Consider the following 13,637-nt stretch of genomic DNA (forward strand, 5'->3'; position numbering starts at 1 on the left):
AATTTGAAAATTCATTACTTAAAAATATGTAAAAAATTTTAATGTATTTAAATTTAATTAATTACAGATAAATTAATATACATTAATAAATCTAATAAAAAAATAGCAATATATTTTTTATAATATATTTATTATAAAATAATAAACATATATGAATTATTAATTGTATAATTTAAAACTTATTAAAACTTATTATATAAATATATAACTATAATTATATATTTAAAATTTATTTATATTTTATATATATATATATATATATATATATATTAATAATTTGTATATATATTATATATATATAATTTATATATATATATATATGTCTATTTCTTTAATAGAAACAACGTTAATAAATCTTGAGGTCATTTTAATTAAAATCGTATTCTATTGATGAATCATACCTTATAATTAAAAAATAAGAATATTACATCATATTAAATGTTAAAATAATTGCAATAAATAAAATTGAATGATTCATTATAATTAATTCTTGTTAGGTATGCAAATTTTTGAATTTTGCAGTTGATACTACTGCTGATATTCGATGATTTTCGAGTCTATGTTAGAGTTAACCTTGTTCTTGGCCTACTTTGTCAGTAATGATGCAGGGGAGCAAGCTCGATATTTCCAAGGGATGATACGCGAATAATGGAACAAATTTTCTGTATAAGATATTTCACTATTTTCACATATTTTCTTTAGAATTTTATTAACATTTTATTACGTTTCAAAACGTAGATTTAATTAATAAAACGTCCAATAATGTAAAAAAGATGCAAACTATTTATAAATACTGAACAGTTAATTTGGGTGACATAAAAAACACGCATATGAAACACAAAAAGTGTTGCAAAATAATTACAAATGCATGTGAATTGTAATTTTCTTGCATTTTCAATATTTCATACACGATGAATTCAATTACTTGAAAATTCATTCGTATACTTTAAAGGTATGTATAAATTAGTGTCGTAGTGTTATATTTGATATTAAATATTTTTAATATTTCCTATGTACTTATTAATAATTGCATTATTTTTCATTCAAGAAAAGTTATATTCATTTATCAAAGAATTTAATTCAACAATTGTATCCAGGTTAACTTATTTAGAAACACATGACAAATCACGAGTTTTCCCGCCGATTTTAAATTGTTACGTTTACAATTAATCATTACAATAATCATTCGATTATTATTTAAGTTTTAATTTTTTTTATTGAAATTTCTATTTGAAATTTAAATTGTAATAAGTACTATTTTAATTAAATTCCTTATTTCTATATGAAATAATAAAAACGTAATATTGTATAATGAATTAAAATCGATTTAATAATATTTATAATAAATCTATATCATTAAATTTATGATAAATAGAATATATTACAATATTATCATCAATATTTTTATTGATATAGATTTACATTTAATTATTTAAATAATTCTATGATTTTTTTTTCAGATAAATCTTATTTATCTATATAAGTTAAATATTTATGAATAGTTACTAATCACAGTCTCTATTTTTGAATTGCAATATTAATTATTTTGTTAAACTCAAACACACATAGTTCATGCAGTTCTATGTAGATATGATAGATAAAACCAAAAGTTGTCGAATGGTGAGTATAATATATTATAATATATTATAACATTATATTAAAATTCATTTCATTCTATCACGATTCCTTCTTCTTTATAAATGATATTATTTTAGTTTTTTACCTAAAATATAATTTCAAACAGCATACTTATTGCCTTTTCTCTGATCTTAAATTTAATAATATCATAATCTTTAATAATAATTTAATAATATCATAATTTTTTATTTATAAAATTATTATTTTATTTACATAATTTGTCAAAAAATAAATATAAGTTATATTAAAAATTGTTTTTATTAATAAGCTTTGCATAAAAGTATATATTTCAAGAATGAGAATATTTAAATTTTTCTTATCTATATCAGTTATCTTATCTTTATTGTATATATATCTTGTCAGTTTCTTTAAATATAACATCTTTTATTAACTATTAACTATTCAATGTTCTAGAAATTATATTTTTTTATTATGTAATTGTTATATATTAATATATATAATGTTCTTGTGATTTATCATTTAAATTGTAAATATTGTAATTATAATTAATAGCTAATTAATTTATAATATAATCTAATTTATTATAAACATATTACAAATTTAACAATTTAAATTATATAATTTTTTGTTTTATATTTTACTATTATATACTATTGTTATATTTTTAACATTTTATTTTAATTTTTTAAATTATTGTATAAAAAATCAAAATTTTAAATATAAAAATAGAAATATATAATAGATATTATCTTATTCCATTATTAATTTTCTTGATTTGTATTTCTGTTTGATATTATCTATCTATTAGTTCTGTTTGATATTATCTTTTTAGTTAGTATATTGGTTAATGTTAAGGTGAATGCATGTATATATCAAGATGGCAATTGGAAGTATTATTTGTGGAGCCAGTACTCCTAAAATGAAGAGAAAAAAGGCAAAGGTATATCATGATTTATTTTTTTTATTTTCTTCCTCTCATTTAATATAAAATTTTTTATTCATTCCTTTGACACATTATCAATTATATTTTAATCAAATATTACATTTTTATATGCTAACATTACATTGATATATAATATGTATTATTTCATATTTGAAAATAAATCATTTAAATACATTATAGGCAACTGAACGCAGTTGGATAGAGGCAACTTTTCAAAAAAGAGAATGTTCAAAATTTATTCCAAGTGCAGATGATGAACACAAGTATGTAGTATTCATGACTTTTTTATTTTTTAAATATTTTAATAAAATAAATTATTTTATATTTATATTTATTATCATTTCCATATTTATAATGTCAAATATATGCTAAACATTACATTGATTTAAATTATTAGAGATTATAATTTTTTTATAAATTTTAAATTTATTATTTTTATAAAGTAGTTTGAATAAATTATTTTTTAATGTATATCATCCTTGATATTTATATATATATGATCATACACATTTTTATGCATTTATTTATTCTTTTGTTAAATATAATTGTTATACATTGATATATAAAGAGTTTGAAATAATTTCAGACTTTGATTTTTCAAATTTCTCTAATAATCTGATAAAAAAATGTTTTAAAAAAAAGTAATTGCAATAATATAAATTTTAAAAATCTTTTTTTCGAAATAAAAAATCAAAATCATTTTGAAATTTTTAAAAAGTATTATGTATTTTTGATTTTACAGAATTTTAGATGATATTAAGATGAGTTTAATGATTTATAATATAATTTTAAAATAATTTTAAATTAAAAAATTTAGATTGATTTCATGGAAATATTAATTTGTAAAATTTAGTTTTTTAACATTAAATTAATTATAATTTATAATTTCTAAATAATAATAATTATAATATAAATATAAAAGATTGAATATAGGCAATGGATTTTTATTACAATTTATTATAAATTAAATACTTTTGTTAAAAATATTTTCTCATCAGATTTGCAAAATGATATAAAAAAAAAAATATATATATATATATTTTTTTAAATTAATAATATTTTTGCAGAGGCAATATAAGCAGAATAATTATAATAATGATGATCTTTGATTTGTAATTTTAATTTTATATTTTAAAAATTCTATTTTTCAATTTCTATTTTTAAATATGCTTTTCTTTTTTCTTTTCTCTTTTATACATAATGTTTATAATTAAGTTATTTTATTATTTAGATAATTATTATTGAAGTTATTTGAATTCATTCAAAATTTTTCCAGGTCATTACTAACATAATTCTTTATGTTCATTTTCTTTTCATTTACTTTTCTTTCTTTCATTCCATTTATAGGTTTATGCAAGTAAAAGGAGATAAGAATGCTGAATATGATGTGATTACCACTTCCAGGTGAGAGTTCATTGTGGGTTTTGTTGCGATTGGGAATCTTGCATCCTTTCATAAAAAGAAAAGGAATATAGATTTATTAAAAATATTTAATATTGCTTCTGCAAATATATATTTTTAAATTAAATATATTTCTGCTTTAAAAAGAAAATAATTTATATATTTCTTTTTATAACATGAAGTAGTTATTAATAATACTGATACATTACATGCATTCTATATAGTTCTCACCAATAATGGTTTGTACCAGAAAGAGTTATTATATTTTAAGATTTTATAATATATATTATAAAATTTGCAGTAAAATTACATTATATATTTATTAAATTGCTTCTTCTTTTTAATTTAATTGATAAAATTTTATTTATTAATTTATTTTATTTATTGCTTTTTATAATACACCTTTTTTTCTTTTAAATTCATATTCATATTCAACATTATTCAATTAAATAATCAAGTAATTATAGAATTATTATATTTATATAGATAATATTATATTTTATAGTTTATTTAGATAATTATTTTGTCAAATTTATTAAAAAATAATATTAATATTATTTATATTAAAAATTATTGTATATAAAATATTCGAATTTTTATTTCTGTAGTATAATTAGCATATAATTAGACTATATATTGAATTGATTTATGTTAATTCTTTTTTACTGAAAAAAGTGATTAGATGCAATAGAGTAAATAAAATAAAATTATATATAAAAATATTCTATAATATTTTGTTTTATATATTCTGAAAAAATTTTTCATTTGTTTTAATTTTTGAAATTTATTTGTACTTAAATGCATCTAATCTCTTTATTATTTAAATACATTTAATTTCTTCATTTTCAAATTTTATTCTAATAAACATATCATTAAATAATTATTAACATTATAGATGTTGTTGTGGATATTCTTATACTCATCACTGCAGAGCTGGTATAGATGTTCAAAGTTATACTCTTAGCAATACCAAAGAAAAAGATCGGGAACAATGGTCTCCCGCTAAAAATACGCGTCCATTTCCTACAGATGCATATGGTACCATTGAGTTTCAAGGTGGACCTCATCCAACTAAAGCTCAAGTAATTAAAAAAAAAAATATATATATATATATATATATTGAAGTAACATATTAAATTTTTTTGTATTAATATTCTTAGTATGTGAGACTTGCTTATGATACAAGACCAGAACCAATAGTACATTTATTGTGTCGAGAATGGAATTTGGGATTACCTAAATTACTTATAACTGTGCATGGTGGTCGTTCTAATTTCGAACTGCAGCCTACTTTGAAAAAAGTTTTGCGAAAAGGTTTATTAAAAGCTGCAAAAACAACTGGAGCATGGATATTTACAGGTGGAACCAATACAGGTAGATTAAAACAAATATTTAATTAGATTGATTATTCTTTGTATCATTTAAATTTTATTATTAATATATTATTAATAATTATATCATAATAATATCTAGGTGTAACCAGACAAGTTGGAGATGCTCTGCTATTAGAAAAATCTCAAAGGCAAGGTCGGGTTGTAAGCATTGGCATAGCACCATGGGGAATTTTAGACAAAAGTCACGAACTTGTAGGCCGTGGGGGCGAAGTATCTTATGATTGCCTTTCATCTCCATGGTACAAGAATTTTAATAGTTAATATATAATTTCATATAAATATTTACATTGATATTTAATGTAACTATACAGGTCTAAATATGCAGTTTTAAACAATCGCCATGCATATTTTTTGTTAGTCGATAACGGTACCGGTGGTCGATATGGTGCAGAAATTGTGTTACGTAGAAGATTAGAAAAATATATTTCAAATTTAAAATTACAACCATGTAAATATCTATATTCTTTAATAAATTTCGTTTATAATTTCATTAATAACTTTTTTTTTATAACTGATAAATTTTTCATTATAGATACACATAGCAGTATTCCTGTTGTGGCATTAGTTATTGAAGGAGGTACAAATACAATTCGATCAGTTTTAGAATACGTCACAGACGTTCCACCTGTTCCTGTAGTAGTCTGTGATGGTTCAGGTCGCGCAGCTGATCTCATTGCTTTTATGCATAAGTAATAATACCATGGTCAACTTTTTTTTTATATATTTTTATATATCATAGTTTGTTAATAAATAATAAAAAAAATTTAGATACGCATCTGAAGGAGACGGAGAAAACGGAGATATTGAGGGACCATTAGAAAGTATGAGAGAACATCTTTTAGATACAATAAAACGCACTTTCAAAGTATCTGCCGAACAAGCATCGCAATTATATTCTGAATTACTGCAATGTACGCGTAAGAAACACTTGGTAAGTTTTTATTAATTCTTTTATGTAAAAGTAATAGATAAATTATAATTTACCATATACAAATAATAAAATCAAATTTTTATAGATAACAGTATTTAGAATAAGTCAAGAGCGACCACAAGAACTCGATCAAACGATTCTAACAGCTTTATTTAAATCTAAACAATTATCTCCAGCTGAACAATTATCATTATCTTTAATTTGGAATAGAGTAGATATAGCACGTTGTGAAATATTTGTGTACGGACAAAATTGGCCACCAGGTGCTTTAGAACAGGCAATGATGCAAGCTCTGCAACACGATCGTATTGATTTTGTGAAACTTCTTTTAGAAAATGGAGTGTCTATGCGCAAATTTTTATCTATACCTCGACTCGAAGAATTATATAATACCGTAAATTCTTTATTTTTATTATTCTTATATTTATTATATTTAATATTTATTTTATTTATTATATTTATTATATTGATAATTTAGAAAGAAGGTCCATCAAATACATTGGGTTACATTCTTCGCGACGTTCGACCAAATATTCCACGAGGTTATATGTATACTTTGCATGATATTGGTCTTGTAATAAATAAATTAATGGGTGGAGCGTATCGATCTCAATATACACGCAGAAGATTCCGTATGATCTATACCAAAGTAATGAAAAGATCTGGAGCACATCCTCAACATTTACATCGAAATAGCTGTGTATTGGGTAACACTACTCGTTACTATTCAGGATCTGGTAGCAAACAAGATAGTTTAACGATGAGTTTGCTTGCTGAAACGTTGCCGGCTAATCGAGACACACCGCTTTTTGATTATCCATTCAATGAATTGCTTATATGGGCTGTATTAACAAAACGTCAACAAATGGCTCTCTTAATGTGGCAACATGGGGAAGAAGCTTTAGCAAAAGCATTAGTTGCCCTTAAATTGTATAAAGCCATGGCACATGAGGCTGCTGAGGATGATCTTGAAACAGAAGTTTATGACGAATTACGAAGTTATGGAAAAGAATTTGAAAATATTGGTATTAATATTTGTGGTAAAATATTTATATTTTTATTATTATTATTTTTTTATAAAATAATCTTTTTATAGCTCTGGAATTATTAGATTTTTGTTATCGTCAGGATGACGATCAAACAAAACAACTATTAACATCTGAACTCCAAAATTGGTCTGGTCAAACGTGTCTTTCATTGGCAGTCACGGCCAATCATCGACCTTTATTAGCACATCCTTGTAGCCAAATCATTTTAGCTGATTTGTGGATGGGTGGTCTTCGTACGAGAAAAAATACAAATTTAAAAGTAAATAACTTAGATAATTTATTTTAAAAAACATATACTATATTATATTTGATAATATTGTTTTAATTTGTTATTAGGTCGTACTTGGACTGATTTGTCCATTTTATATAATATGTTTGGAATTTAAAAGTCGCGAGGAATTGCAATTGATGCCTCAAACTCAAGAAGAACATCTAATCGCTCTTGAAGATGAGAAAGAAGATAGTGATTCCGAACATGGTATACCAACAGGTCCAGATGTCGAGGTAATAAATTAATTTTTTTAACAATATGATAAAAATATATTAAATAATTACTTAATAAAATTACTGCAATTTTAATAAAAAATTTTAATATTAATTGATTTTTATGTTCAAAATATGAATCTAATTTATGAGTAAAAAAATTATTATATATATAAATTCAGAATATAATATTAATTAGTATAGTAATATAGTATATACTTATCATTGCATTTATAAAAGTTCATCATTACACATTTCATGCTGCAATTATTATTTCTGAACATAGTGGCAATCACTGCTTTATTATTTTGAATAACTTTGTCAAATTTCGTCCATTCACAATATAATTTGAATGAAATTTTCATCATTTGTAAATAATAAATTTTCACGTAAATAAATGCAATAAAAATATAATCGCTTTTGAATATTTATTTAAACTGTAGTGTGTTTTTGAAATAATTTTCAGTAACACAATTGATATATATGGTTGCTGGTTTTGAACAGTTATTTAAATAATTGTTTGAAAACGTATACACATGTAGATTCTATCTATACAATATTAAAAAAAATTTTTATAAATTTTTTTATATTTGTATGTGTATTACATTTATTTAAATATTTTACAAAATATAAAATATTATGAATAGATTATAATTATATTTAAACTATGCATTTTATATTTTTCAATTTTATTTGTAGCAATATAATAAATATTCTGTATAATTTCATTTTGTTTATTATTAAAATGTACACTTAAGTATATTGTGAAAAGATATTGATGTTTAGTAATTTACCAGTATTATATGATATAGTGTATCGATCGTTATTAGAGGTATTGAAATATTTTTGTAATTCATAGACTATGTGGGTATGCGTATGAATTGTTTTTAGAAACGTCAGCGCAGGAGCCTGAGCGTACGCAACAAATCCAGCAGCCAACAAGGCGCTAAGGTATAACTATAATGACCTGAAATGCAATGATTCTATGACCAATAAGTTCACACTTTCTGGTGCACTTTTCAACTATCTTTCTTATGTTATTAGTTATCATCAAGGAAAACTTCTATTTATTCAGTATCGGAATCCGTACCGGTGAGGATGATAACTAACGTTTCTATTGTAAAACAAATCGTGTTGTATTGTTATAAATATTTAACAAAAAAGTATTGTACATTGTGATATTAGATAAAATACCGCTAAAATATCGGTATAATTTCTATAAAACAAATATGAATAACACGAGCTAATTAATGTATTTTTATACATATATATATAAGCTTTATATTTTTTAAATCTGATATCATACCGATGTTTTTCATTTAGCGGTTAAAAAATCTCTAACCATTGTCAGTCGTATGTTTTTGATAATTTATTCTTAATAATTTGTTGTTGTTGAAATATAATCTAGTATTCAAAACATTATGTTCAGGAAATTATTTTTAAACATAAAGAAAGGAAATATTGATGTAACTATATTTTAAATTTTTACTTTTCCTGCATTACATTACTTAATTGCACTAATCATTTATGCTTATAGCCATAATTTTTAATATTATCTGCACTTGTTATTTGTTATTTTTTATTGTTATCTGATTCTTATAGTACTGTAGCAATTGATTATATTTGTTTTAGTAAAATATACTTACATCTATTTTTTTTATCTTTTTTTAATTTATTAAATATTTTTAGTTATTTATTGCTGATGTGGAATTTTTTGCACTAAAACTAAACACAATTTGCACATACCTCAAGTAATACTCCCTTTTAAAAAATATATTATAAGTTCATCATATTTGTACATTTCATTCATTGTAATTGTACATAATCATATAGTACACTATGATACATACATAATAAGAAATAATTATGTTTTTATATAAAAATCAATGTATGTATCTATTCCTACTTTCCATAATATTTTAGAATGTTATAAAGGATTTTTGCTTCTTACATGCTATTTACCATTCTATCCAAATAATTTCTTTATTTTGTTAGCAACATCCGTACTGTAAATGGTTTTTGAGAATGATTAAAAAGATGAACATTGATATATGTCTCATTATATTCAAAAGATTCCTATCTGTGTGTTAATGTCCTATATGATCTACTATAACATGTGCATATATATTCTGAAATTCTAATTTTTTCATATAGGCTTTAATTAGCAACGAACATACTACAACCATTGTGAAGGAAACAATTGTACAAGAAAATGGTAAAGTACTAACAGATAATGATGATGGAATTCATCGTGCATATGGTATTCATTCTGATTACTATGATATCAAGAATAGCAGGCCATTAAGATTGAGGAAAAAATTGTACGAATTTTATACAGCTCCAATTACAAAATTTTGGGCAAATGCTGTAAGTTTTATACATATATAAATAATTAAATTAAAAATTTAAAAATTATTATTACATACTTAACTTTATTTTTTATTTTATAGATAGCATATATGATATTTTTAGTTCTCTTTTCATACTCTATTCTCATACACATGGATGATCATCCATCATTAGCAGAAATTTATGCAATTGCGTATATTTGCACATTAGGATGTGAAAAAGTACGCGAAATCGCAACATCTGAACCAGCTACTCTTTCGCATAAATTTAGTGTATGGGCGTGGAACATGTGGAATCCTTGTGATGCAGCTGCTATTATATTTTTTCAAATTGGTCTGGCTTTGCGCTTAAGACATTCTACTCTTGATGTCGGTCGTGTTATTTATTGTGTCGATTGTATTTATTGGTATTTACGAATACTAAATATCCTTGGTGTAAATAAATATTTTGGTATGTTATTATACAAATTATATAAAAAATAGGCATACAAATATATATAATACAATAAATAAATTTTATATTTAGGTCCTTTAGTTACAATGATGGGAAAAATGGTAAAAAATATGACATATTTTGTAGTGCTTTTAATAGTGGTATTACTGAGTTTTGGAGTTACTAGACAGGCAATTTTGAATCCTAATGCTGAACCCAAATTTAGAATTATTCGTGATGTATGTATTCTCTACAAATATTATATATATATATATATATATTTTTATTTTATTATATTTTATATTTTTATTATTACATATTCTATTTTTTTCTATTCTATATAAAATTTTTTTATTCTTTTATTCTACAGATATTTATGGAACCATATTTTATGTTATATGGAGAAGTATATGCAGACAATATAGATCCTGATTGTGGAGACGAGCCAGGAATGATTCCATGCTTACCAGGCCGCTGGATTACACCAGCTGTAATGTCTATTTATCTTTTAATTGCAAATATATTATTGATAAATCTTTTGATTGCGGTATTCAATAATATTTTCAATGAGGTAAACGCGGTGGCGCACCAAGTTTGGATGTTCCAACGTTTTACTGTTGTTATGGAATATGAACAAAAACCAGTTTTACCCCCTCCACTCATTGTAGTTTGTCACATATATCTGGTGGTGAAATATTTGCTGCGATATATAACACAAGGAAAAGCAAGCAGTGGTGAAACATACGACAATGGATTGAAGTTGTTCTTAGAAGCAGATGACATGGAACGCCTCTATGATTTTGAGGAAGATTGTGTTGAAGGATATTTTCGTGAGCAAGAATTGAAACTGCAGATGTCTACGGAAGAACGTGTTAAAATTACTACAGAAAGAGTAGAGAATATGCATTCAAAAATCGAAGATATTGACAAGAAAGAAAATACTCAAAATGCTTCACTTCAGGTAATTATTTATTGTATCATTAATAAATTTATTTTATTATTAAAAAATTTTATAAAATTTTATATATTATTATAGGCAGTAGAGTTTCGTATCCGCAAATTAGAAGAATTAAATGAACAGACTTTGGCACACCTAGGGGTTATCCACCGATTCATGGCTACTCATATGCCCAATATAGAGAATTTATCAAATTTTGATATAGAAGGTCGTCAACGTAGAGTATCAGAACGCTCAGAAGTTCTTTCAGAGACAGATTCTCATACACAACTACCGACTATCACGGCTAAACGCAAAAGATTAGTTCGATCGATGACTGATGCCACGTTTCTCAATTTAGGCCCATCATTAGATGATGATATAATGAAACATTCAGAAACTATTACATCTCGTGAAAACTTGAGTAGGAATGAATCTTCTATAAGTGGAGATGGACATATTATTCAAGATGATATAAAAACAACCACAAGTCAGGAAACTGAATTCAGCAAAATTGATGGTGAAAGAGAAACTATAAAAAAGGATTCACAATCGGATAGTAGAGAGATAAGCAGAGAACCAAGTGAAGAGCCAAGTAGTAAAGAACCAAGCACAGATCCAAGTAGACAAACAAGTAGAGAATTGAGTAGAGAAACTAGTAAAGATGCTACAAGCAAAGAACCAAGCAGAGAAGCCAGCAGTGAAGCACCAGCTTCAGAACCTATTAGACAAGATTCTATAGAACGACCTATCAGACAGAACAGTAGAACGCGTTCAGAATCAGATGACATAATGATATTACCTTCCAATATACCAAGAGGTGTGACCTGGGCAGAACCGCGTGTTGCAGTGATTCCATCAGTGTCTTCAACAAATACGCAAAGATCTATTCTACTTGCTATGCGTGCTGAATATACAAGTATAACTGATGAGTTGGAAAGTTATTGTGGTCTTTTAAGTCCACCTCGAACACCGCCAATTTCTCCACCACCTTCAAGAGTTAGAAACTTGTCCGAAATGTCAAATCCTGAAATGGCTTGGCAAATTGAGAATGAACATTTGCGTGATGCTGAGGAATGCGATTATCAACAGATGGAAGATCTGATACAGAGAAGATATATTGCAGATGATGAACCTTTACATATTTCGGATGAAGCTAGCGGTGGTTCATTTTTCATATCGAATGAACATAGACATCAATTTCGAAGAACTTCTGCCATCGATGAAGAGTCACGAAGACCTCCGCCTACTATCAGCGTGACCAGAGAAATTGAACAAACACTTTCAAGGCCACCAATCCGAGATTCGGAAAATTCAGATCCAAATGACAAGAATTTGAGTACGGTACCTGCTCCAGCATCAGAAACTATGTGTTAAATAGTTACAATTGTCTGCAGGTAATCTTATCTTAATATATCTTCTGAATTGATTTGATTTAATGAGATTGTACAAGTTGAAGCTACAATGAAATATATTTTCAGTTATATATTCATATTTCTTTTATTTATTTTAATGTTGAAATGTAAAAAAATAAATAATACAATATTTTAAATGAAGAATGTTTTAAAATTAAAAAATAGTTTTATATTTTTTAAAAAAATTTTTATTTCATTGTAGCATACATGCATGTAATTTAAGCAAAATGCATTTTTCTAATTACATACTTGATAATATATTTCGAAATTCATAAATTTTTTTTTATGATATTTTAGTTGTAATTTTTAATACAATTTTTATATATTTTTGTCGCGTTTGTATGAATGATTTGATTATTTTTCTCCATCAAGTACTTAAATGCACATATTGTGTATATATATATATATATATATATATATATATATATATATGCACATGAATTTGTACATATAAATATTAAAGTTTGTTCATATCTCAATTCGAATACTTAAATGTTTACATTAGAATTACCAATTTTTAATCAATTTTAATCCATCATATACAATTTTTAAATAATTTATTGCTAAAGTATAAAATTATAAAAATATTTGATTTTTATCATTCATATTTGTATATTAGAAAAAATTTATATAATAATATTTAATATACGTGTTTATTATAATTTATTTAAAAATAAGCTTTGTAAAGCATTCAATGTTTATTT

At 24.2% G+C, this 13,637-nt stretch overlaps 1 protein-coding gene across 6 annotated transcripts; it reads left to right on the forward strand.

Moving 5' to 3' along the window:
* Positions 1 to 405: 405 nt before the first annotated feature.
* Positions 406 to 13,049, forward strand: LOC122711535 (transient receptor potential cation channel trpm). Of its 6 annotated transcripts, none has more exons than XM_043930392.1 (21): positions 406 to 952; positions 1,461 to 1,620; positions 2,723 to 2,805; positions 3,890 to 3,946; positions 4,839 to 5,025; positions 5,104 to 5,317; positions 5,417 to 5,576; positions 5,649 to 5,785; positions 5,870 to 6,026; positions 6,106 to 6,268; positions 6,354 to 6,662; positions 6,747 to 7,293; positions 7,365 to 7,576; positions 7,654 to 7,821; positions 8,692 to 8,751; positions 8,845 to 8,892; positions 9,955 to 10,167; positions 10,251 to 10,599; positions 10,675 to 10,820; positions 10,952 to 11,542; positions 11,618 to 13,049. In XM_043930392.1, exons 2-21 carry the CDS (start codon positions 1,573 to 1,575, stop codon positions 12,893 to 12,895), a joined length of 5,127 nt encoding a protein of 1,708 aa, XP_043786327.1. In that variant the 5' UTR covers positions 406 to 952; positions 1,461 to 1,572; the 3' UTR covers positions 12,896 to 13,049. The 6 variants fall into 6 exon arrangements, with proteins under 6 accessions (XP_043786327.1, XP_043786329.1, XP_043786325.1 ...); XM_043930390.1 differs by lacking the exon at positions 406 to 952 and adding an exon at positions 2,455 to 2,539 and having other exon boundaries at positions 1,491 to 1,620; XM_043930391.1 differs by lacking the exons at positions 406 to 952; positions 1,461 to 1,620 and adding exons at positions 2,109 to 2,125; positions 2,455 to 2,539.
* The last annotated feature ends 588 nt before the right edge of the window (positions 13,050 to 13,637 follow it).

This window comes from Apis laboriosa, unplaced genomic scaffold (assembly GCF_014066325.1).
Source record: "Apis laboriosa isolate Shangri-la unplaced genomic scaffold, ASM1406632v1 scaffold170_cov151, whole genome shotgun sequence".
NCBI classification, from domain to species: Eukaryota; Metazoa; Arthropoda; class Insecta; order Hymenoptera; family Apidae; genus Apis; species Apis laboriosa.

What these genes read in the sequence shown, in the direction of transcription:
- LOC122711535 (XM_043930390.1), top strand. Translation starts at nt 2,459, where the DNA reads ATGCATGTATATATCAAGATGGCAATTGGAAGTATTATTTGTGGAGCC. An exon ending in GAAAAAATACAAATTTAAAA is followed by an intron (nt 7,577 to 7,653) that starts GTAAATAACTTA and finishes ATTTGTTATTAG; the next exon opens with GTCGTACTTGGACTGATTTG. An exon ending in CAGTATCGGAATCCGTACCG is followed by an intron (nt 8,893 to 9,954) that starts GTGAGGATGATA and finishes TTTTTCATATAG; the next exon opens with GCTTTAATTAGCAACGAACA.